The 26328-nt window shown below is 43.3% G+C and overlaps 1 protein-coding gene across 2 annotated transcripts; it reads right to left on the reverse strand.

The window, feature by feature from the left end:
• Nucleotides 1-23713: 23713 nt before the first annotated feature.
• On the reverse strand, nucleotides 23714-26116 carry LOC142195353 (interleukin-8-like). Of its 2 annotated transcripts, none has more exons than XM_075265078.1 (4): nucleotides 25998-26116; nucleotides 25734-25866; nucleotides 25098-25193; nucleotides 23714-24093 (listed from the first exon to the last, which is right to left on the reverse strand). In XM_075265078.1, exons 1-4 carry the CDS (start codon nucleotides 26062-26064, stop codon nucleotides 24066-24068), a joined length of 324 nt encoding a protein of 107 aa, XP_075121179.1. In that variant the 5' UTR covers nucleotides 26065-26116; the 3' UTR covers nucleotides 23714-24065. The 2 variants fall into 2 exon arrangements, with proteins under 2 accessions (XP_075121179.1, XP_075121187.1); XM_075265086.1 differs by having other exon boundaries at nucleotides 25094-25193.
• Nucleotides 26117-26328: the final 212 nt, after the last annotated feature.

Below are 26328 nucleotides of genomic sequence, written 5' to 3' on the forward strand. Positions count from 1 at the left end.
ACCCTCAGCCTAATACTTGGTAGCACAACCTTTAGACAAAATAACTGCGAACAACCGCTTCCGGTAAAGTTCTTTGGCCTTCTTTCTTTTCTCCATGCTCAATGTGGTACACACAAGGACACAGAACATAGGTTGAGTCAACTTTAATCCATTTCAACTGGCTGCAAGTGTGATTTAGTCATTGCCACCACCTGTTAGGTGCCTAAAGTAAGTAACAGGTGCTGTTAATTAAAAAAATTAGAGAAGCATCACATGATTTTTCAAACAGTGCCAATACTTTTGTCCACCCCCTTTTTTATGTTTGGTGTGGAATTATATTCAATTTGGGTTTTTGACAATTCTTTTTGTGGTTTTCCATTGAAGACAAATTAAATGAAAATAATAATACCAAAGAATTTGTGATTGCAATCATTTTCTGGAAGAAAATTAGTATTATCTGACAGAATTGCGGGGGTGACAATACTTTTGGCCAACATTGTATACGAGCGTGGGAGGTTCTGATAAAAGATGTAAGTTTTAAGTCATTGAGTGAATGGAGAACACGGGTTGGGCGGTAGACACAGATTAGGGAGGAAATGTAGGGAGGTGCATCATTATGGAGAGCCTTGTGGATGAGGGTGATAACTTTATATTTTATTCTATAATGAATAGGCAGCCAATTTAGCAACTGGCACAGCCCCGAGGCATCGCTGTAGCATCTGGACTGATAGATGAGCCTGGCCGCTGCCAGGACATGATATTAGAGACAGCAGAAAGACAGTCACTGGTGTTCTGTATTAGTGCAGGGGTGATGTCACGGGAATATGTGTATAATTGGGTGTCATCAGCATAAAGATGGTACCAGAAGCCAAATCTGGTGATGGTTTGTCCAATGGGGGCTGTGTAGAGAGAAAAGAGCAGGGGGTCTAGGACCGAGCCCTGAGGAACCCCAACAGCAAGGGAAAGAGGGGAAGAAACAGAGCCCGCAAATGATACACTGAAAGTGCGGTCTGAGAGATAAGAGGAGAACCAGGAGAGCGCAGTGTCCTTGAGGCCGAATGAGCAGAGCATAGTGAGGAGAAGTTGATTGTCCACATTGTCAAAAGCTGCAGAGAGGTCCAGAAGAATAAGAAGAAAGAAGTCACCATTGGATTTAGCCATTAGGAGATCATTGGAGACTTTTGTGAGGGCCGTTTCAGTAGAGTGCAGAGCACGGAAACCAGATTGTAAGGGGTCAAGCAGAGAGTTAGCAGAGAGATAGCGGATTAAACGAGAATAGACCAGGCGTTCCATGAGTTTAGAGATGAAGGGGAGGTTAGAGACAGGTCGATAGTTAGCAGCACAGGATGGGTCCAGGGAGGGTTTTTCAATAGCGGGGTTATAACAGCATGCTTGAAGGAGGATGAGAAGATTCCAGAAGAGAGAGAGGTTAAATATTTTAGTAAGGTAAGTCGTGGCAACAGGCGACAGAGATTGGAGAAGGTGTGAGGGGCAGGGGTCACTACTGCAGGCCGTAGGGCGAGATGAAGAAAGTAGCTGGTAGACTTTCTCTTCTGTAACAGGTTCAAAAGATGAGACTGGACAGTCTGAAGTGCGGTTGGTGAGGGGGTCCGTACTATACTAGGTGTGGGAATCAATGCCACCTGGGGCTTGGGCAGTTATTTCCTGACGGATCTTATCAATTTTATCATGGAAATAAGTGGCTAGAGTATCAAATCAATGAACAATTCAGATAAGAGGAGTTAGCTTTCAATCTATAAGGAAATAGTGATGACACTAGATGTGTTTGTCTAGTACAATGGTCCAGCCATATGTTATACCACTGTACATCTGGGCATATACCTGGTTCAAAGTTACACAAAGTACACATAAGACTAAGTTCACAACATGTTTTTACTATTCTGCTTATGCATCCATAAAAAAAAAAACATGTATAGAACATACAGCAAAGATAAAATAGAAAGGGCATCCATTTTACATAGACTTCAAAGTAAAAAACATATATTTTAACATTTCCTGTTGTGCATAAAACAGAAGAATAGCTGAACGCACCAACATTAATCAACTCAGGAAGATAGTCGCCAACTATATATACAGTCAATGCAGTAGTGTTTTCACATGGGCCTTCAATTACAGAATCACCATTATTAAAGGTAATGGTAAGTAATCCCGATTCATTACTTGTGATAGTGATGATATTCAGGTAGTGCCAATAATGCATTTACCAAATTGTCTCCAAAGTGGCAATTGTATCCATAGGATTAGTATCAGGAAGAGAGGTATAGTCTGGAGAAGGCGAACAGTTCAGTTTGTGAAGACAACATCCTACATTACATACATGTTTGCTCCAGAAGTGGGCTTCTTCAAGATGCATGCATATTGATCTTCAAAAACACTGTACGGAAATAGGCAATTTGCTTTTATTTTAGTAAAGTCATCATCCTAGTTACCCAATTCAAAGAATCACATTTGAACATTTTTTCTGCCTGTTAAGAAATTTCTCAGTAGAAGAATCAGAGACGTAACTTGAGGCGGTGCAGAGGGTGCAGTTGCACCAGGGCCCAGGAGTCTTAGAGGGCTCATAAGCACTGGCATCAGTATTGAGATTGCAGTTTCCATCTGGCCCATAAGCCACGGAGACCCACAGGCTTCCCTAACCACACTAAGGATTATTAAACTCCTTAGCACCGGTAACCATCACTATCAAGAATTTGATGTAGGGATGAGGTAGGGGGTCCTGGACAAAAGATTGCATCGGGACCCACAAGACTTTAGTTATGCCATTGGGAGGAAGAGTTCCAACATGAAACAGAGAACCTCTCAAGGCAATTAAATGAGACTTTTAGCAGGCCATACAGTAGGTACTGATAGAAATGATCTCATTACTGATAAGAAAAGCAATAAGCTTCAAAATGGGGACAGATAACAAGATAAGCTGATTCATTCAATGGCAAGTTACAAGACATTGCAAGGGTAAAAAATGGTTCATTTGATCCCAAGTGACAAAATTAAGGCTAATTGTCAATAAAAATTCTTTCTTGGTTGCTAGAAGAGCCTGCAGTCTAAGAGATCTGGTGGTTAAGATTCAATTTTGACGTTAAACTCCAATCTTCAGGGCATGTTCAGATGTAGAAGCTGCTTGGTGTGCCAATCTGAACAAACCACGCCCCACATTTCTTAAGAAAGAATAGCCTTCTGAGTCTTCTGTAATGGTCATTTATGATCATATGTCTGTGTGCCAAATATGAAGTCATAACACCAAAACTAAGCTACAAATATGTATTAACGAACATCTAGATTTTATTCACTGCCATAACAAATCTATAACAGGTTTTCAATTTGTAACTATTTACCAGCGCCACAGTCCTAGGAAAGATGATGATATTGGGTAAAAGACAAAACTTACTTAACAGCGTTCTCATAGTTCAGTGTTAATATGGCACCACTAAAAGGGTGTTTCACATTCTTAAAATAATAAAAAAATATGCACTTACCCAGTGGTGTAACTAGGACTGGCTGGGCCCCAAGGACTACGTTTGACATTTCAGTCCCCAGAGTATAATGATGGGAGACCCAGGGAAGGATACAAAGATAAAGAACAATGTTACTTTCCTTTTCCTGGCTCTGGGGCATTCCCTGCTACTTTTGGCTATTTTCAATGTTGGACCAGACGTCACGTGATCCCGGTCTGGCATGGCACGTGACATCTGGGACATCACCAAACATGTAGAGGGGTACACGGCCTCTATGCCAACATCAGAGGCATCAGTTTGTACATTAAACTGTTTTTGGAAGTCTGGTGTCATCAACACCGGCTGGCAACAAAGAATTCTGGTTATGTTAATAGAACTATGGATTTAGATCACTTTGTGAATCCTCGAGAACCCCTAGTTTAACCCTTTCCCAACATCCTCCATACTATTATGGCAGATGCTGGGTGTTTAAACATGGCGGCCGCCAAAGATGCTGGGTGTCTACTGTTTTATACAGTAGACACTCAGCACTAATGCCCACGGTTGGTGCCCACACCGATCATGAGCATTAACCCCTCCGGAGCCTCAGTCAAAGCTGGCCGAGGTGCCATTTTCCCGGGGCCGGGATCCCGTTGTCATAACTGCGGGAGCCTTGTAAAGGCTCCCCGGTCTGTCATTCACTGGATTCTATTGCAGGCTACTCTATGTAGCCTGCAATAGAATCATCTGTATTTTGCAATGCATTAGCATTGTAATGCATTATTTTAGTGATCAGACCCCCTGGGGTTTAAGACAACTTAGTTGCCATGCAAACGAATGGAAGCTGAGCTGCAGTTCTTAGCCACAATATAATGTATGAAGTCATATGCCTCTGGCTAGATCCACTGTACAGTTCCATCTCCTGGTGGTAAACAAGTGTGGCTGATCAGTGGGGGTACATAATGTTGAATCCCTGCCAATAAGTTGTTGATGGCCAATATAACATGTCTCTTAAACCCATTTTAGTGCTTCCCTAAAAAATATATCCTTGGCAGGGATAGGGTTATGAAATGATGCCAAGTCAAAAATTGCTAAATGCATTGAGAGTAGTTTCAAGATTTGGGAAAAAGTGTTTTAATCTGATAAACTGTGAGTGAAAACATAATTGTGGACTTGTGGGTGTATGGATATTTCCCCTACAGCACATTCATTAAGAGGGTGGTTTTCACTTCTTTATTGTTACTGCATTTGTCATGTGGATCAAGTAATACATTTGTACACTTGCCAACATGTGTAGTCTGATTAAATACTTCCTTGTAAGAAATCTACTGTTGAGAAAACGTATCATTACACGACAAAGGCAACCTGATGAATCACAGCGGTTAAGGTAAATCAACTAACGTGCATAGCTAATATTAAGCCTTGTAGAAGGAAATGATAATAAAAAAAACATGTGGACAATGGCATTATTTACAGCTAATGCCAATTTTTAGGGCTTCAAAATAACAAATTGTATATTAAAGGGATTTTCCAGGTGAACTGGAAAACCCAGTGGGGAAGTGGGGTGGGAATAGGGTAAATTAAAAGAAGCATTTTTCACCTACCCTGACCTGAAACTAAATGAATCTTGAGATGTCCATCTCTAACCAAACCACTTTGCGATAACCACCAAAAATTGTGCAAACTTCTCAAAGAAGATGATTATTATATGAAACTTAAAATCCGTCTCATAAAATGTGGTCTAGGTAAAGAGGGGATATTCTCAAAATGGTAGATGGGCCTCTCAAAGTGGTTTGGTTAGAGATGGGCCTCTCAAGATTCATTTAGTTTCGGGTCAGGGTGACTTGAGGAAATTGTCTTTAAACATAGTGTATACCACTGTTAGAGTTCCTAAGAAACTATCTATCCATTTTCTAGCTCTCCGAAATTAAGTCAAAGTGATAGTCATAGGTATATCTGTGGAAAAATGAATGGTAAGCATAAGATATGAACTCTTGCCCCCCCCCCCCAAAAAAAAAAAAAAAAAAAATCCTTAACAAAAGATTTCTTACTAACAGGACTGAAGATCAGTAAAAAATATGTTTATAAACTCTCTATATACATATGAAACTGCTCTACTGCACAACAGATTTAGACAAAATTAGATTATAAGCAATGAAAAGATTAACCCTTGTCTGTTTATATTAGTAAAGGATACTGCTTTCAGGCTCACACATTTTCTATGGTTTCTGACACTAATGTGCATATAATTGATTAAATATGACTATATTCTACTATTCTTAAGATTCTCTAGCTTGCAATTTGTGAGCTTTTCAGGGCTGCTTTGCATCATGCAGTGAGATGAATCACAGATCGTTCCCTACTTCCACCATTACAGCAATGCTTCGAGATGAAGCCTACAGCCCATGATATAGTGTATATGGCATCAGCTCTCAAGATGGGAGGTTGTCAGCAGATGCTAGGTGGAAGATTTTTCCTGCTAATGTCTATATCTAGGGAGGGTCTTCATAGTGTCATTTTCATCAAACAGTCAATGCCCTCCTACCAGCTTGCAGAAGAATGCAGGAAATGAGAAGAAGAGACAGCAGGCAAAGCTGTCAATAGAGGGAGATGGGAAAACCCTTTAACCCCTTCCCGACATCCGCCGTAATAGTACGGCGCATGTCAGGTCTGTAATTATGATGACCGCCCGGGAGCCGGGCGGCCATCATAGCCACCTGGTGTCTACTGCTTTAAGCAGTAGACATCCGGCTCTAATGCCTCCGATTGGTCCCTGGACCGATCGGAGGCATTAACCCCTCCAGCGCCATGGTCAAAGGCGCCGGAGGCACCATTTTCCTGGCGGCGCATGGGCGCCGCCATTTTGCCGGTGATTGCAGGCTCCTGGAGGCGGTCATTGACATGACAGCCGGGAGCCTTTACAAGGCTCCCCGGGTGGTCTGCAATCCCTTTCTTTTGCAGGCTGGTCTATGCAGCCTGCAAAAGAAAGGATGATCTTTTGCAATGCATTGCAATGCATTAACATTGTGATGCATTGCATTAGTGATCAGACCCCCTGGGGTTCAACACCACTAGGGGGTCTAATAAATGCAAAAAAAAAAAAAAAAAAGTAAAAAAAAAAATATAAAAAAAAATATAAAAAGTATAAAAAATTTAAATCACCCCCCTTTCCCTAGAACACATATAAAAGTAGTTAAAAACTGTGAAACACATACATGTTAGGTATCCCCGTGTCCGAAATCGCCCGCTCTACAAATCTATAAAAATATTTTTCGTGTTCGGTAAACGCCGTAGCGGGAAAAATAGTCAAAAGTGCCAAACCTGTTTTGATTCTGATAAAAACTTGAATAAAAAGTGATCAAAGCATTAGCATTCCCGAAAATGGTAGAACTAAAAAGTACACCCGGCCCCACAAAAAAAGACGCCCTATGCATCTCCGTACACTGACGTATAAAAAAGTTACGGCTGTTGGAATATGGCGACTGTTAGGGTGCATTCACACTGAGTAAACGCTAGCTTATTCTGAACGTAAAACACGTTCAGAATAAGCGGCGTCTAAAGCAGCTCCATTCATTTCTATGGGAGCGGGGATACGAGCGCTCCCCATAGAAATGAATGGGCTGCTTCTTTCACTCCGTGCAGTCCCATTGAAGTGAATGGGGAGTGCCGGCGTGTACGCTCCGGCATGAGCAGAGCTTGCCGTATACGCTGGCACTCCCCATTCACTTCAATGGGACTGCACGGAGTGAAAGAAGCAGCCCATTCATTTCTATGGGGAGCGCTCGTATCCCCGCTCCCATAGAAATGAATGGAGCTGCTTTAGACGCCGCTTATTCTGAACGTGTTTTACGTTCAGAATAAGCTAGCGTTTACTCAGTGTGAATTCACCCTTAGAAAAAAATTTTTTTAACACAGTTTTGGATTTTTTTTAAGGGGTCAAAATGTAAATAAAACCATATAAATTTGGTATCCCTGGAACCGTACCGAAACAAAGAATACAGGGGACATGTCATTTTGCACAGTGAACGCCGTAAAGCCAAAGCCCGTAAGAAAGTCGCAGAAATGCATTTTTTCTTCAAATCCACCCCATTTTGAATTTTTTTCCTGCTTCCCAGTACATTATACAGAATAATTAATGGTGGCATCATGAAGAAAAATTTGTCCAAAATTAAGCAAAATTAAGACCTCATATGGCTCTGGGAGCGGAGAAATAAAAAAGTTATGGGGTTTAGAAGGAGGGGAGTCAAAAACGAAAATCAAAAAATGCCACGGTGGGAAAGGGTTAATTATGGTTTTTTGCAATTCTTTACTAAACCAGCTACATGGCTAAACCTTCTCTCGGGAACCATGTACCCTCTTTCTGGTGCCAACTCAGCAATTGTTCTCCCCCACTCTGCTTACCTACAAAACTCTAAATATTCTGAATAGACATAAAGGTAAACTTTTGAAATTCTGAGCACCTGCAGCTGCCATTCTGGTGACAACTGTAATATAATAACTAATATAATGCAAATAATATAATGAAGTAGTGTTTCCAAAACATTTCAAACTTGGGGTACCTCAGTACATTTAGTCTAAGGATATACATGTTATTTGTGAAATGTAAATATGCATATCTTTCATACCTTATTTTCTATACAGCATTCAGTTTGTGCTTATCTGCATTTGTGCTAATATGTACAAGTGAAACTTGTCCAAAAGACCACCATTTTGAGAAGACCACCTCTTTACCCAGACCACATTTTCTGTGGCGAATTTTAAGTTTCACATAGTAGTCATCTTCTTTGAGGAGTTTGCATCTCTGCAATTTTGGGTGGTCATCTCAAAGTGGTTTTACTGTATTTGCTTATTTGTTCTTATATTGCATGTATTCACTCATTGTATGACACGTCGTTTTGTGGTAAGGAAGTTAAACATAATAATATACCCTTATTCACATTCAGAAATATATAGTTAACAGCTGGAAGTTTTATGGAATCCATAAAGTGTTAACAAAATTACAAGGTCATTGTCAGGCTAAATTCATGGCAGCTTCATTTAACCCCTTAATTACACAGCCTATTTTGGCCTCCAGGACGATGCATACTCTGCTTTTTTTCATCCCTAACTTCCGACAGCCATAACTTTTTCTATTTTTCATTGATGTACCCATATGGTGGCTTGGTTTTGCCCAGACAAATTGTATTTTTAAATGGAACCATTTTGGATTTTATATAATGCATGAAAAAATATTTTCTTATTTTTTATGGGGAATAACAAACAAAATAGTAATTTAATTTTTTTTGTGTGTGTGTTTTGTCTTTATGTCATTTACCATATGGTTACAGTAATACCTAAATTAAAAGTTTTTTTATTACTTTCGCACAAAAATCACACCTTTATTAAATAAATATTTTGCTTTCCATCACCATATACCAAGAGCCATAATTTGATCGATGTAGGGGCATATGTTTTGAAAGACAGACTTTTGGGATGCATTCAACTTTTTGATCACTTTTTATTCATATTTTGGGAGATGGGAATTAATTATAAGAATATAAATGTTTATGTTGTTTATATATATATATATTTTTTTTTTAAAGTGTTCACCATGCAGGTTGAATAATATGTTAGCGTCTGGTTCACACATAAAAACCTTCTGGCTTATTTTGATCCTGAAAAAAAAAAACGCTTCCTAATTAGGAAGTGGTTTTTGACCTTGAGGCGTTTTTTGGAACTTTTTCTGGAACAGATTTTGGTAAAAACTGCTTCAGAAAACGCCAGGAGGATTTCCCCTCCCCTAAAGTGAATGGACTGTAAAAAAAAGTTAGGCGTTTACAGTCACTGTTTTTTGCAAAAAAAAAAAGCTAGTTTGTTTTTTTTTGCAAAAAACGCTAGGCATTTTTCGTCTCCCATTCACTTCTATTGCTTTCCTCAGGTGGAATCCGGCTGAAGAAAGGTCATGTCGCTTTTTTTTTTCTGCTAGCAGAAAAAAACTGCTAGCAGAAAAAAAAGCTAGCATTCTCCCTAGACCACCATTGTATGGAGGCAGCTTTTGAGGTGAAATCTGCTGTCAAAATCTGCCTCATTGCCCCCGTGTGAACTAGCCCGATTTAAGCACAGTGACAACAATTATGTGCTGGGGTTCTTTTTATTATTTTATCTTTAATATAATAAAGTTGTATGTTAGGCTTGGTTCACACATCAGTATGCCATCCGTCCGTTTGAATTCACTTTGACTTTAAAACGGACTGATACACATACTGATTGTATACTGACACCTTTTTATGCTGATAACAAACATTCTCCATCCCCTAGAGCAGTGATTTTCAACACCACCAACCCAGTCAAGGCATTCTGTGAAGGCTGAAGAGAAATAAAACGACAACTTCTCCTCAAGAGTTTTCAAATGTCTGCCAATCACCTCGCACATTGCAGCAGTGTTGCCATCATGCAGTTTCTCGGTGAGCGGGAACATCTGAAGGTTGCCACCCTGCACATGATGTTGCCAGAGCTGCACCCTTAAACGGAATCCGTTCATTTTATCAGTGCTTGTAAACAGGTTTTCATTTCAGCCTTGCATCCGTGTGTTCACTTCATTCAGATATTGAAATATATCAGCCAGGTATGCCAGCTTTGCACACCACTCATCACTTGCAAGCAGCTTTGAATAATTGGACCTCTCGTTTGTCAGAAAAAAAAAAGTACCAGCTCATATGCTGAGTATTCTGCCAACAGTTCATATACTCAGGCAAAAGCTCATATAATGAGCAACAGCTCATTAACTGTTAATGAGCTGTTGCTGACTTAATGATTATACACAGCATTATTGGCGGGCATTACCTTGGCGGCGGGCAGATGCGAGAGTCTCTCAGGATGACGCGCCGGCCTCGGTGACGTCATTAAGTCGCGCGAGTGTTCAAAGCTCGCGCATATGTTATTGTACATGGCTCCTACACTGTAGGAAGTTGTGACTGCGCATCGCTGCGCATTGCCGGGGAACAAAACACAGGGGGCACCATAGTTTGGGGAACTTTCTCCGCGGCACACCCGACCATGTGCCGCGGCACACTGGTTTAAAATCACTGCCCTAGAGGACAGATAAGGGGATTAAAAGTAGCAATTGTAAACAGAGTAGAGATAAGGAGATAAGGACATTTATAAGGAGATAAGGACATTTATTATATCTCCTTATCTCTACTCTGTTTACAATTGCTACTTTTAATCCCCTTATCTGTCCTCTAGGGGATGGATATCGTTTGCTATCAGCATAAAAAGGTGTCTGGGCTAGTTCACATCTGCGCCCGGTGTCTGTTCTGCAGGTTTCCGTTTCCTGCACAAAACAGAGGCAGGATACGGAAACCTGCAGGACTCTTTCATACCCATTCATTGGAATGGGTGAGAAAGCTGTCCGGCCGTGAGCGGTGGTGAGCGTTTTGCGCTCTCCACCGCGAAATCGTTTTTTTAAATCCGGACACAGAGTTGGACATGCAGTACTCTGTGTCCGGATTTAAAAAACGGTTTTGCGGCGGAGAGCATAAAACGCTCACCACCGCTCACGGCCGGACCCGGTCTGTGGTTTCCGTCTTCTGTCATGCAGAAGACGGAAAGCACAGAACGGAGACCCGAACGCAGGTGTGAACCTAGCGTCAGTATACAATCAGTATGTGCATCAGTCCATTTTTAGTCTCAAACTGAATTCAAACGGACGGATGGCATACTGATGTGTGAACCAAGCATAAGGGAAAATTTGTGAGTATATTCGTAGTGGGAAGGGGTTAAAGTCCGTTGTTGCTGTAATTTGTCATAGGGTCGGAACAATGATTTTCCTCTGTCTTGTTTGTTTACTTTTCAAACAGAAGATAAAATCCAACAGATAAACATTATACTAGGTTCACACTAGCGTTTGGGTCAGTGACCCTGTCTGCTTAAAGAGTTGTTTCCCACGGAAACCCACATAGCTCATAGACTATAATGAGGTTTACTGGATTCCCACCCAGTTTCTGCTGGTTTTATAATGAAGTCCTCCATGCAGAACTTTTCCTTCCCCCGATTTTAAGCAAAATGTGAATCCAGTCTTAACCCCTAGGCACACCAGGACGTAACTGTGATAAGGTCAAAGCCGTGTTTATGACTAATTGACCAATAATCCTGGGTAACTGTCATTATTCTAATTAATTAGGCTGAGTGCCAGCACTAAGGAAATTACACCAGACACACAATGTTGGTATTAGTTCCTCTTTCAACCAAGGAGGAAATACTGACGCACTTTTATTAAAACAACGTGGGGTTAAATAGTAGCAGAGAAAGGAAGAGAGATAACAACAACGTAAGTTTTCATATTCATTCCTGATTGGTATGTTGGATACATACTGGTACATCTCAATCAAACAGAAAAAGTTTAAGCAGTTCCATATATAACCAGCTACTCCTAGTCCTGCGTGGTATCCTTGGGGAGCTGTGTTCTGGCAGCAAGCCAAGCATGTGTTTTTCTTGCACCTACCCTGGATGCAGGCGCCATCTTATCATATAACATTATACCAGTTTCAAGCATACTATATCTAGCATTCAGCTTTTAAGGATAGCAATGTTTTTTATACATTACATGATTACAACCTTCACAACTGTACATTCTGAAGAGAGCTTCATTTACGCACCAGGGTGTACAGTCACGTCCCAGCTCTCAGGACTTCTTTCTAGCAGGGAGTTTGGCTGGGGATAGGGAGCTCAGCTATTGTCGGCAGCTAAGACTCCCAGCTGAGACTCCCATGTGACCCAGGAGGAGCTTTCCCTCTCCAGGGATCGTTGGGATTGGTGGATCTGTAAAGACCCACCACCCACAGTGCAGCTATCTGTAGTACTGATCCCAGGGGACTGTTATAACTGACAGTGCCCCAGAACAGGGAGATCGGAGTATCAGCTATATGAAATGGCTGGTACTCCAATCTGACCAGCCAGAGACCTGTCACAGCCTCCACTTGCCAGCCATCACCATTCACAATGCAGCCAGACAGCAGGAGAGAGGAGTATTATATTTTTTTTTATTCTCTCAGAATTCATTAGGGCTATTATCATTGTTAAAATGATTCCAAGATCATCCTGATCCACCTTACAGATCCAGAGCAATTATTGGGCATTGAGATTCTCATGCAGATTCAGGGACCTAACTACCACGGTAGCAGCGGTGGCAGCTGCCAAAGGGCCTGGGACATTAGGGGGCCCGGTGGGCCCCTGTTTTTTTTTTTTTTTAATAGGCCGTCACCTGCTGGAGTAACTCCCAAAGACCCAAGAGTATTATAATTGTTCATGGATGGTCCACATTGGGACATCATACTGTGTGTAGGGGTCACTATGGGGCGTAATACTTTGTGCATGGGCCACTATGGGACATAATATTGTGTGCAGGGGCCACTATGGGGCATATTACTGTGTGCAGGGGCCACTATGGGGCATAATACTTTGTGCAGGGGCCACTATGGGGTATAATACTGTGTGCAGGGGCCACTATTGGGGATGATATTGTGTGCAGGGGCCACTATGGGGCATAATAATGTGTGCAGGAATGCAGTTTGTGCCCGCGGGTGGGGAGGGGGAGTTGGGTCGGTCAGAGTCGGGGGGGGGGGTGCCCATGTCAAATGTTCGCCCTGTGGCATCGCCATTCCTAGTTACGCCACTGTGCAGATCTCAATTCTTGACAGTGTTTTTAACAGTGAATCTTTCTCAATATATGAGGGCTATCATGAAAATAATAAGACTCTCATCTTTAAAATGTATCCAAGGCCATCTTCATAGCCCTAATGGATCCTGAGACATGGGGCTCTAAAATGTCCTCCCCTGCTGCCTAAGGCAGCATCTTAAAGCTGAGGAAGGAGGGAGGAGGAGCAGCCATGCAGACTGCACAGAGATGATAGATTATTATTATCATCTGTACATCACTTCTATGTGACCCCAGGGGGGTGACCCTAAGGGGGTAGCATGGATTTCTGTCCATGTTATTCCCTCTCTTATCAATCAGAGATCATACTATTCTTTTGCACTCTGATTGTCACATAGAAGTATAATGTAATACACCTCTGAGCCTAATCCCAGGGGTATTCTTCTGTAATACCCCTCTGAACATAACATAACTAGGAAGTTTATCGGTGCTATGATCCAGATGTGTACCATCGTCCAGGTCGCAGCGCCAAAAGAGTTGCACCAAACACACAACACATAGTTGAAATCATCAATAAAGTTTACACTTTTTCACTGTCCCTGTCCTGTCCATACCTGATCTTTACTCTAGCGATATCCATAACACTCTAAAATAATAGCAATAACAATTATCACTAGAGTTGAACATATGAAACACCTGTGATAGGCAGAAAGGAGCGTCAGTCAAATAGCACATTTTAACCCATTTAATGTCACAATATAAAATCCCTGTTTTTGTCAGTTTTCAGATGGGTATAATAGCGGGCATTTTTTTGCTTTTTTTTTAAAGAACCCACAGACAAAACATCAAGACTTCCAGCAGTTTGGGGTTTAAACAACATTTTAACGGAAAACAAATTCATTTTCTATTTTCACAGCCCAATTCTGTGAAACATCTACAGGATCAAAATACTCACTATACCCCTTGATAAATTTCTTAAGGGGTCTTGTTTCCAAAATGGGGTCACATTTCCAGGGTTTCCACTGTTCTGGCACCTCAGGGGCTCTGCAAATGCAACATGGTGCCTGAAACTGATCACAGTCAAATAGTGTTTTCTCTGTTCCAAGCTCTGCCACGTACCCTTACAGCAGTTTACGGCCACATATGGGGTACTGCTACATTCAGGGGAAATTTTGTAATGAATTGTGGAGTGATTTTTCTCTCCTAACCCCTTGGGAAAATGAGAAATTTGGGGCTAAAGAGACATTTTATTGGAAAGAGAGTAAGTTTTCCTTTTCATCCCTCAATGGTAATAAATACTGTGAAACAGTTGTAGGGTCAAAATAATCACTATACCCCTTGATAAATTCCTTGAGGCAGTGGCGTAACTACCGGGGTAGCAGCTGCCACAGGGCCCAGAACATAAGGGGCCCAGCGACAGCCACTACCACTGTGTTTTTTTTTGTTTTTTTTTAATAGGCCGTTACCAGCTGCAGTTATTTACCGATCCTGGCAGGGATCAGTAAGTGACACCGCGGGCCCCACAATCACTATTATACTCAGGTAAGGAACATAAAAAACTGTGTTACTTACCTCTCTGTGCTCTGGGCATGCTTGAGGCCTACTTGCGTGACGTCACATGACCGGGCCTGCATCCTTATGCGTCACAACGCAGGCCCCCCGGTCACATGACCTCCCGGCCGTCATTGAAGATGGCCGACAGCGCCAGAGAAAGCAGCAGAGCCGGGAGATAGGTAAGTAACAGTGGTTTTTTACTTTTTATCCCCCCTGGGTCTCTGATTATTATACTCTGGGGTCTGAAAAGACCCCAGAGTATAATAATTGTTTATGGGTGTCCACAATGGAGCATAATACTGTGTGTAAGGGCCACTATGGGGAATAATACTGTGTGCAGGGGCCACTATGGGACATAATACTGTGTGTAATGGCCACTATGGGACATAATACTGTGTGCATGGGCTACTATGTGGCATAATACTGTGTACAGGGGCCACTATGGGGCATTGTAGTGTGCACAGAAATGCGGGGGGGGGTAGCGGTCAGTTGGTCAAGATCTTTGGCATCGGTCGGGGGCTCCATGTCAAAAGTTCGCCACAGGGCCCCGCTATTCCTAGTTACACCACTGCCTTGAGGGGTGTATTTTCTTAAATGGGATAATTTAATGGGGGTTCTATTGCTCTGGTACCTCATTTGCACTACAAATGTAACACGGCACCTGAAAACGATTCAAGTAAAATCTGCCCTCTGAAAGCTCAATGTCACTCCTCCCTTTTTGCATCCTATTGTGTGCCCAAACAGTAGGTTACATCAACACATGGGGAATTTTTGTGCTTGAGAGAAATTGTACAACAAACTATGGGATGCATTTTCTCCTTTAACCCCTTGTGAATGAACAAGGAGCTCATTGAAGTCAATGGGAGGCTTTTTTTTTCACCGCTGAAATTCCACACCAAATTCCTCACCATTTTCCTCCGTGTGAATAGACCCTAAAACGTTGCAGGCAAACTGCAGAGTTTCCGCCACATGGGACCCCAGCCTTACTTGGTTGCCACAATCTTTACAGCAAGGCTGAAAAGTGAGCTGTAGAAAACAGAAGTGTCTATCTTTTGTCAATTCTCCAAAAGCCAATATGAATAGAATACTTTATATTTTTGTGTTCACATGGCGGAATCCGCCTCAAAATCTGCCTGCAAAAACTTCTCCCATTCATTTCAATGGGAGTCACTCGCTTTTTTTTTCCCACTAGCGATTTTTTTGAGCTAGCAGGTAAAAGAATCTGTATGCCCTATTTTCACGTGGTGTCCGCGGCTCGAGACACCCTCCTGCTTAGGCCCATTCATGCGGACCTAATCAGGAGCAGGATGCCGTGACAGGATGTGGTTGCACTGCATTGGCATCCCATTACGGCTAGCTGTGCGGAAAAGTGAACTTTTTTTATAACTCAAATTTTTATTGAAAATTTTTTTAAACAATAAGAAAAGAAAAAACAATTACAAGTTACAAGGCGAACACCCGCCCTGCGAACAGAAAAAGCACACAGTGCAACACAAAATACAATCAGAAGAATAAAATTAAAAAAAAAAAATAAAAAAAATAAAAAAAAAATTAAAGACAAAGAAAGCAACATAGAAAAAAAAGAAAAAGGAAAAAAAGGGGGGGGGGAGGGAGGGGTTAGTGGGACAGATGAGTGGGGGAGAGGACTAAATGTGGGGGGTGAAAGGGTAGGTAGGGGTGAGTGTGAGCAGTCAGGAAACCAGTGAGAGCGCTCGCCAGGTCATCCATACCACAGCCAGTTGGGAAGGGCTCGGGAGCAACCACTGGTCAAATACCTGAGACGAACAACAAGAGTATCAATCAGAGGAGGGGTCAGAGCCCAGGAGCGTCCGGTACTCTGCAGACTGTTGAAACCTGAACCAGTAGAACCAGGTTTTGATGTACGCCTCAGTCGTGCCATGCAGGAAAGACGTGAGATTTTCCATGCGCATTATCTTGTTGACCTTCGAAATCCAGAGGGAGAGAGGAGGAGGATCCACTCGTTTCCAAAAAAGGGGGATACAAGCCCGGGCAGCGAGGATCAGGAATCTAAGTAGGGAACGCTTAAAGACCTTTACAGAAGACTCACAATGATTAAGGAGGAACAGGGCAGGGCCCAAATGGTGAGAAGTTTCAGTAAGCTGGAGGGTTATCCGCTTGACCCCCTCCCAGAAGGACGAAAGGGCAGGACAGGACCAAAAAATGTGTAGCAGCGTGCCTTCCTCGTCGCCACAGCGCCAACATAATGGGGAGACCTGAGGAAACATAGCATGGAGTCTCGTAGGAACCCTATACCATCGGGACAAGATTTTGTAGCTGGCCTCCTGGTGGCGAGAGCTGATGGAAGCAGTATGAGAAAGGCGAAAAATGCGCCTACGCTGTTCCTGAGAGAGGGAAAGGGATAAGTCAGATTCCCATTTCAACAAGAACGGCGGAACAAAGTCCTCCGGAGGTTCAACCAGGATCCGGTAAGTGAGCGAGAGGGAGTGGCGAAGGGGGCCAGCACCAACAAAAATCTTCTCCAAGGGGGTAGGTTCGACGCGGAACTCTGCAGGAGCAGGGAGAGAATGTAAAAAGTGACGAAGTTGCATCCCCCGCCAAGCATCCAAAGGGGGCAGCTCGGGAGGGGCCTGGGAATTCAGAAGTGTAGTCCATCCCCCAGCGTCCTGGAAGTGACAGGCACGGAAAATCCCATGACGGCGCCAATTACGAAAAACTCGGTCAAACATTCCAGGTGGAAAGGCAGGATTGCCCAGCACTGGGAAAAGAGCGGAATCCTTAGGGAGGAGAGTGGAGCGAACAAGGCCCCTGGAGCAAATCCGAAGCGTGGGACCAAGGGTAGGGTGAGAAAAGAGAGATGACAATGAGGAGGAGTCCAGCCATGGGGCAACCTGCAAAGGGATCGGAGAGAATGCCTGTTCGATGTAGACCCAAGGTTTAGAAACAGCATGCCTACACCAGTCCACGACACGAGTCAGGTGGGTAGCCAAGTAATAGGACTTCAGGTCCGGAAGCGATAAACCACCGCAACTCTTGGGACGAAAGAGAAAAGCCTTGCTCACTCGGGCGGGTCTGCCCGACCAGATGAACTTCAATTGGACGGAAGTGAGGGATCTAAGAAAAGACAGAGGGATGTGAATGGGAAGCGCCTGCATCAAGTAGAGAAGACGAGGGAGAATGTTCATTTTAAAAATCGCGCATCTCCCGAACCAAGTAAAGGCTCCAGCGGACCATCGAGTACAATCAGCCCTGATAGACGCCAGAAGTGGGGGGAAGTTGCAACGAAAGAGATCTTTCGGGTCCGGAGTAAGATAAACCCCCAAATATTTGAGAGAAGTGGGGGCCCAATGAAAAGGGAAAGATTGACTCAAGGAGGTGGCCGCCGAGGAGGAAAGGGTCACATTAAGGGCTTCTGATTTCGAAAAGTTGATTTTAAAATTCGAAAGGGTCGAGTAAACCTGAAAGGCAGACATCAGAGCTGGAAGAGAAACATGAGGGGAGGAAAGAAAAAATAGCAAGTCGTCTGCATAAGCCGCCACTTTGTATAAACAGGAAGAATGAGCAGCGCCTGAGATGTTCGGGTCGGCTCGAACCTGGCGGAGGAAGGGTTCAAGAGTCAGGACGAAAATGAGAGGCGAGAGGGGGCATCCTTGCCTAGTGCCATTTCGGATAGGGAAGGACTGGGACAATAAACCGTTCACCCTAACCATCGCTGTAGGGAGAGAGTATAGAGCCATGATCCAACTCATCATGCGATTTCCAAGACCAATATGTAACAGGGTCTCTTCCATGAACCGCCAGTTGACCCTGTCGAAGGCTTTCTCAGCGTCAGTTGAAAGAAGCATGAGAGGAGAGCCCGATTGTTTAGCCCCATACATGAGGTTGATAGCTTTGGTAGTATTATCTCGAGCCTCACGGCCGGGTAAAAATCCAGCTTGATCCGCGTGAACAATATTTCCTAACAAGGGCGATAAACGCGTCGCAAGGATCTTGGCTAAAATTTTTAGGTCAACATTGATTAGCGAAATGGGGCGGTAGTTAGAGCACAGAAGAGGGTCCTTTCCGGGTTTGGGGATAACCGCTATGTGAGCACACAGGGAGTCACGACAAAGGGCCGAGCCATCGGTGAGAGAATTGAAAACTTTCAACAGTCTGGGGCGGAGTTCAGGGCCAAGTTTCTTATAGTATACCAAGGTAAGGCCGTCTGGGCCTGGGGCCTTACCCGTTGCCATACTGGAGATAGCTAAAGAAATTTCCTCTTCAACAATAGGAGATTCCAAGGCCGTCAATTCCTCTAGAGACAACGACGGGAGACCAGAGGAGGAGAGATAAGAACGAATGCGATCTCGGAACTCCGCTTCAGGGAGAGGAGAAGGGCCAGAGTTTACAGAATACAAAGAGGCATAGTAGTCCCGAAAGGCAGCTGCAATATCAAGGGGCATGTGTAATCGAGTACCCTGGGTGGAATTGATGCATGGAACGTAGGTGGAGGACTGCTGAACCCGAAGGGCCCTAGCTAGTGAACGCCCGCTCTTATTTCCAAACTCATAAAAATGACGTCTGCATTTAGCTAGAGTACCCTTCACCCTATCAGTGACGAGCGTACGCAATTCCTCTCGGGCGCTGGCAAGCTGGGAATAAACATCAGGAGTGATTTGGCGTTTATGAAGAAGTTCCAATGAGCGGATCCGCTGCAGCAGAGATTCAATACAAGCCCGGCGTTCCTTGTTTAAGCGGGAACCATGTTGCAACAGGATACCCCGGATAAAACATTTGTGAGCCTCCCACACCATTGGAGGAGCAATCCCCGACAATTCCTCCCTCTCAAAGTATTCCCCCAAACGGGTCTTAATGTCATCCAGGATGGTTACGTCATCAAGAAGTGATGCGTTAAGTTTCCACTGACGCTGGAAGGGAATAGGAGAGGACAAGGAAACAGACAAAGTAACCAAAGCATGGTCGGAGAAAGTAATGTTATCGACTTCCGCAGCCAACAAAGAGTGGAGATGTTGGTGACGGATAAAGAGGTAGTCGATACGAGAATATCGGTGATGGACCGGAGAGTAATAGGAGTAATCCCTATCCAATGGGTGGAGTAACCTCCAGGAGTCCACAAGCTGGTGGGAATGAAGGTCCCTCTTAATCCTCCTGATGAGCGAGTAAGGGTGAGAAGAGACGCCAGCAGAAGAGTCCAATGAAGGGTCTAGGACCAGATTAAGATCACCCCCCGCCACCAGGAAGCCCTCCACAAAGCCGTCCAACAGCCCTAAGTAAGAACTAAGGGCACGACCCTGTCCCGAGTTAGGCAAATACAAAGAGGCAAAAGTAAAAAGCTGAGAGGAGATACGACCCTTGACCATAACAAGTCTCCCCTCAGAATCAGTGCGAGTCTCCAAATGTTCCCAAGGCAGGGAGCGAGAAATCAAGATACTAGTCCCTCTGGATTTCGGGTCAGGAGAAGAGCTATGATATGCATGAGGAAACCAAGCATTAGTCAACTTGTATGGCTTGGTAGAGCAATGGTGAGTTTCCTGCAAAAACACAACATGAAGGCGCTTACCTTTGAGCAGATTGAAGAGTACGGAGCGCTTCTCTGGACTATGAAGGCCTCTCACATTGAGGGAGCCCACGGCGATGGAGGAAAGGCGATCAAGCGGAGGCATGGAGGGAGACAGGCTTTCCCAGCTCACACCCTAGGAGCAGAGAGAGAAAAAAAAAAAAAAAAAAAAAGGGGGGGGGGAGGAAGGGGAGAGGGCGAAGAATTGAAGAGGGTAAAGGGGAGGGAAAGAAAAAAAAAAGAGAGAAAAGTAACAGAGTAGAGGAAGGAGAGCAGTAAAGAATGAGGGGGGGGGGGAGAAAGGAAAGGGAAAAAGAACCAAGAGTAGAACAAATCTAACTACCCCTAGACAAATGGGCCAGGGGCACAACAACAGACAGGAAGGAGTGAGGGTGTAAGAAAAGATGGGGGGAGAAGTGGGCCCGCAAGCACCACGAGTGTACCTGGTAAGGAAGACCCTATGTCCCCACCCCCAACAAAGTGTAAAGGGATAGGAAGCACAGGGCTACAAACTGACTCTAAGGTCCAAATAACAACATTGTATAAAAACACAGCAATACCAACAACAAGGGCCATCTATAAAGCCCAGCAGGAACAGGATCAAGAGGAACAGAGTAGTCACAAAACAAAATAAACATAGTGAAAATGTCCACCAACCGCGAAACAAGTCCAAGACCACTCAACATAAAAGGATATTAACACTGTCCTGTGGGCAGATCAAAGACCGGCGGTATGAGGGCTCATGCTTCAATGGGAAGCTGAGCTGAGAGATCTGGTTGGCGGAGCGGAGACCCAGGCGGATCCGGTATTGGAAGACGTCGTGGAGATGAGTTTCGCCGAGGTCTCTCTCTGGAAGCAGCCGAAGAAGAACGCCTGGAACCGCGGCCGCGCCTGGGTATAGTAGGGCGGGAGGAATCCAGAGCAAGCCAGTTCGGGACTGAGACAGGGCGCACATCCAGGGAGGCAAACAAATCAGGCAAGTCCGCCGGGGAACGGACAACAATCGAAGACGAGCCAGCACGAACAATCAAATGGAAGGGATGACCCCACCTATAGGAACCTCCACAGTCCTTAATCAGAGTCAACACCGGCTGAAGGGCACGGCGCATAGCCAATGTGCGGGATGAGACGTCTGGGTAGAGCTTGACAGAGGCATTCTCAAAAGGCACCGATCCCATATCCCAGGCACACCTCAGGATGTGTTCCTTGTCCGTGAAGTAATGTAGTCTACACAGAACGTCTCTAGGATTAGCAGGGTCAAGCGGGCCAGAACGTTGGACTCTATGCACACGGTCCATCATGAAGGTAGCATCCAGCGGGCGTTGAGTCGCCATATTGAAAATGGTATTAATACGGCTGATCAGATCATCCTGAGGGCCTTTTTCTGGCACTCCTCGTAATCGAATATTATTTCTGCGACCCCGATTCTCCTGGTCATCCAGGAGCAAGGCAATTTGTTGAAGGCGGGCCTCAGAGTGGGTTTGATTGCTCTCCACTGCAGACAGGCGTTGTTCCAAAGAGGACAGTGTTTGATCAGTAGCGTCAGCCCTAGTAGTAAGTTGAGACACATCAGACTGGATCGCACCGAGGGCCTGTGCCTGGGATTGTTCCATTCGGGAAACTACAGCATCCAGGTCCTGTTTAGTGGGCAGAGCTTGAATAAGGTCCCGAAGTAGCTGAAAGTCCGCAGAGGCAATATGGGCTGCCGAGCAGGGCAAGGAGGTTGAATCCAAGGATTGCATGTCATGTCCAGGGAGGGTGGCAGACAGTGAAGGAGGTGGCTGCGATTGGCGAAACGGAGGAGATGGAGGAGCCATGTCATCAGTGCCAGACCCAGTAGCCGAGGTTCCAGATCGGGACAGGAAGGTAGAGATTGACGGTGAGTGAGTAAGAGAGCGACTCGGCGTGCGGGAAGGAGCAGTAGAGGTGTTAGGACGTCTTCTGGACATATCACAATGAGAAGCGACCATAGAAGGTAAGGAAGGTACACTCGCAGTATCACCAGGCCTTACATGAGGCGGTCACACAGGTCCATAATCAAACCTGGTACCCATGAGGTGCAAAAGGAGCAATGGGAGAAGTGCTAGTTCCGTGGGGATATACTGCAGAACGTGGAACACACAGCAAGTGGAGGAAGGTGAGGAGCCCCCCCTGATGGTGGAGTAGGGGCTCAGCACTCCCTTCACACCACTGCAGTGCACGACAACAACAAAAAAAAAAATATTCCCTGCTAGAAAGGTCTCTGAAGAGGGTAAGAAAGTCCAAAAAACAGTAGGGAGTACTCACAGAGTTAGCAGAATGTCCCAGCAGAAAGTGTCAGGATGGGAGCCAAAACAGCAGGGGGGGGTGAGGTGTCTCCACTTCAGGCAATGCAGGGAGGCCAGGCAGCAGGTAGAGCAAGGGGTTCAGAGAGCAGAAGAGTTCCCTTACACACTGCATTAACCCCTTCACCAGTGGAAGTGTTGTCAGTTAGTCCCAAGGGACACTGTCTATGTGTGCCAGATGTAAAGGGAGGGGGAGGGAGGCTCACATCAATAGTGCAGACAGAGCAAGGGTTCTCAGACCTTCAGCTATGGCCCTCTAGTATAGCAAGTTTACTGTTGTCCTGAGTGGAGAAGTATCAGTCCGTACATCCAGGTTCCCCTCCCCCCTTAGGCTGTAGCTGCAGTGGCCCGGAAAAGTGAACTTACCTTTATTAAACACGGTGCAGGCAGGTATCAGCTGTGGACCTACAGACAGCTTTATGCACAATGTGGTAGTGTCCGCTATATTTTTCTGCTCTTGCACATGTTTAATACAATTTACCTTTTTTAGCAAAAACAAAATGAATCTTGCTGCAGCTTGCAATTAATAGTGCCATTTTGCAATATCCTAGAACATGATGTCATTTCCTATAGCCAAATAAACCCCCTCGTGCTATTTGTTCTGTTTTTCTGGTGTGTTCATTGGAAGCAGATTTTAAAATCATTCTAAGAAAACAATTTTTAATCAAAAATATTTTATTTGACAAATATTCAAGAAAGCATTTCAATGTTGTATAAAAGCTTGTACAAAATGTTTTTGTAAAATATGACATCATTTGAAATAATAATCTGATTGGATATTAAAATAAATATTAATAAATTAAAGTAGATTTGGAAGATTAATCTACGCCACTGTACCATTATTATACATTTACAGGCATTTTCATATTGTTATAATAAATAAAGTAATTTTACAAATATTTTACAAATACTGCAAAAAAATAATACTGACTAAATGGAACGTAACACAAAAATACTTTGTATTCACATTTAAAGAAATTAAAACATTTCTATTTTCTAAATTGTATTAGCCACTAAAGCTTGTTGTCTGTTGGGTAGATTTTTTTTTACCCTGATTACCATTTTTTTTTTTATTAATGATTAACTTCTTGGTAAAATATACCAAATAAGGTGATATGTATTTAACACTGTAAAAATTATAAGACTATCTAAGGCGAAAAACCCCACGTTGCAGAAACGCAGCTCTTTTTATTGAAGATTTTGTTGTGGTTTTTGAGCCAAGGCCAGGAGTGGATTGAGCAAAAGGGAGAAGTATAAGAACTTCCTATATATTTTCCATTCTTTTTTTAGACATTCTTGGCTTTGGCTTAAAAAACCGCAACAAAATCTGCAACAAAAAAAAAAGTTGCATTTCCGGAACATCAGACCTTAGCCTAAGGTAGGTTCATATTAGCTTCAACTTCAGTGTTCGATTCTTAAGAAGAGTTTTCATTTGGCAAGTACAGTCCATTGTGATCTACATAGTAGAAGACGGCCACTTCTCATTACATCTCAGTCCATATCTGATGTATGGATTCTTCTATGGAGAGCTTCCTTTTCAGTCTTCACTCTATTCGTCGGGAGATTCATTGCTGTGCAAGATGGTTCTATTTAGTAGATGCTGAAGTTTTGGACCTAAATTTGCAAAAGAGTAACAAATAATGGTAAATGTAGGTTTGGATATAGCCTGATTCCAATTTTATTAAATTATAGAATACGCATAAAGGGCAATGAAGATATGATTGTACCCATAAATTAGCAGAATATGCACTCTTCTCCCTTAGGCCCCATTTACAGGCCACAATTTGCGGATACGTGATATCCGCATCAATCACGGGTAGCACATGATCCTTGTTTGTGTGCTGTCCATGGTTGATCATCCTTTTCCTAGTATTTCAATGTTTCTCAATATCTTTGGGTCAGTGAAAAATGATTGACACACAGGTGTCAACCATTTTTTTCCCAGACTTACAGTCTAGAAATGTCGTGATTCATCCATGATGCATCCACAGTACAGGGCAAAAATTTAAGAAAGATGAACATGTGCACTCTTTTGTTATGGACCCGCGAAAATGAATAGATCTATTTGCTGTTCTTGATAAATGAGATGCCATATGTTTGTGAAGTGCAGTTGTGTGAATAAGGTCTTAGAAGTTTTCTAAGAACAAGATACATCTCTATATGTGACTATGCCTTGTTAATGAGCTTAAGGCCGGCGCCCCACGGGCCGGAAACACCGTGGGAAAAATCGCGGCATTATACAGTACAGGCAAAGTAGATGGGATTCATACAAATCCCATACTCACTTTGCATTTAAAACTGCAGCGCGGACACGCTATGGCCCCATATTGCGGAAATGTTGCTTTTTTTGTTGCAGATTTTGCTGCGTTTTTTTAAGCCAAGCCTAGTAGTGACCACAGAAGGAATGGGAAATACCTAGAAAGCATTTATACAACTCCCTTCTGCTTTATTCATTCCAAGCTTTGGCTCAAAAAACTGCAACAAAAAAGCAGCTTTTCCGCAATGTGGGGCCACAGCCTTATTGTCTTTATAAATTACACATCCCATGTCCTCAGCACACTTCTATATTTTTCCAGCAAAGATAATTATGTAAACAAAAACAAAAAAAACACACTTACGAATCCAAAAATCTGTCAATGATCCTCTTGACCCATGGAGCAGTGGGATCTACACAGATATCTTGACTAGTTTCTTTTCCAGTTTTCACAGTGACACTGTGGAAAGCAAGAACCATAAAAATAAAGATTTGTAATAGAATGACTGGCACACATACAAAAAAATCTATCTATCTGTTTATCTATCTATCTATCTATCTATCTATCTATCTATCTATCTATCTATCTATCTATCTATCTATCTACAGTATCTATCTATCTATCTATCTATCTATCATCTATCTTTTTTACCTTATTAAGCAATTCTGCATTACAACTTGACTGTTAAAAAATGAACGCATTAATATAGCAGTGTCATTTGGGACATGTTCACACATTGTGGATGCTGCCTGAGTTGTGAGAAAGACAATTACAAAGTAGCTAATATGTGCATGACTCTACATACAAATCCACAGCAGAAGGTTCTGCATAGCGCATATTTACATGCCTAATCGATGATGTAATGTTTTTCAATTTAATATATAAAAGAAAAAACTATGACGATGACATTGTTTATAAGGGAAGCCTAATCTGACTCTGGAAGATATATTTTTAGATTACAAGCATGAATATCAGAGCAAGAACATGAGCCCTACTTACATGACCTCCAAATGCCTGCAGTTTGGACCTTTAGGGATTATTTCAAAGTTCAGGATCTGCTTTGCAGGTATGACGGTGCGCTCCTTTTGTACACACTGACATCTAAGCTCTCCAGTCTTTTTTAATGCCATTCCTGTAATAAAATGATACATGCATTATTATAATATGTAATGCGCCTTAGAATACTAGAAATCATTTACATTGCGTTTTCACTTTTAGGTCATTGTAAACTGGCAGACTAGTTCTTACTGAGTCAGATCTTACCTTCTGAAAGCACGAAGTATGTCAGGCAGATAGCCAGGAATGAAAGGATATTCACGCTTGTCCTCATGGTTAGGAATGTGCTTTCTTTGGCTTTGGTATGAGATGTGGCTTGTGAGCTGTGTCTCAACACTTCTGCTCATAAAACGTCTGCTGAGCTCTTTTATACTCTGGAGACCGGAGACAGGGATTGCATAATAGGAATTTCCAGACCATCAGGATCAGTAAGATCATGCTCCACATACAATGCATGGGGAATCCCAGCCTAGGGAAACTCTCTAGGCAGCACATGTTTAAATTACATATTTAGTGGTTTTTATTTTTCCAAACAGGA

The sequence above is a fragment of the Leptodactylus fuscus genome, chromosome 1, assembly GCF_031893055.1.
Source record: "Leptodactylus fuscus isolate aLepFus1 chromosome 1, aLepFus1.hap2, whole genome shotgun sequence".
Classification (NCBI taxonomy): Eukaryota; Metazoa; Chordata; class Amphibia; order Anura; family Leptodactylidae; genus Leptodactylus; species Leptodactylus fuscus.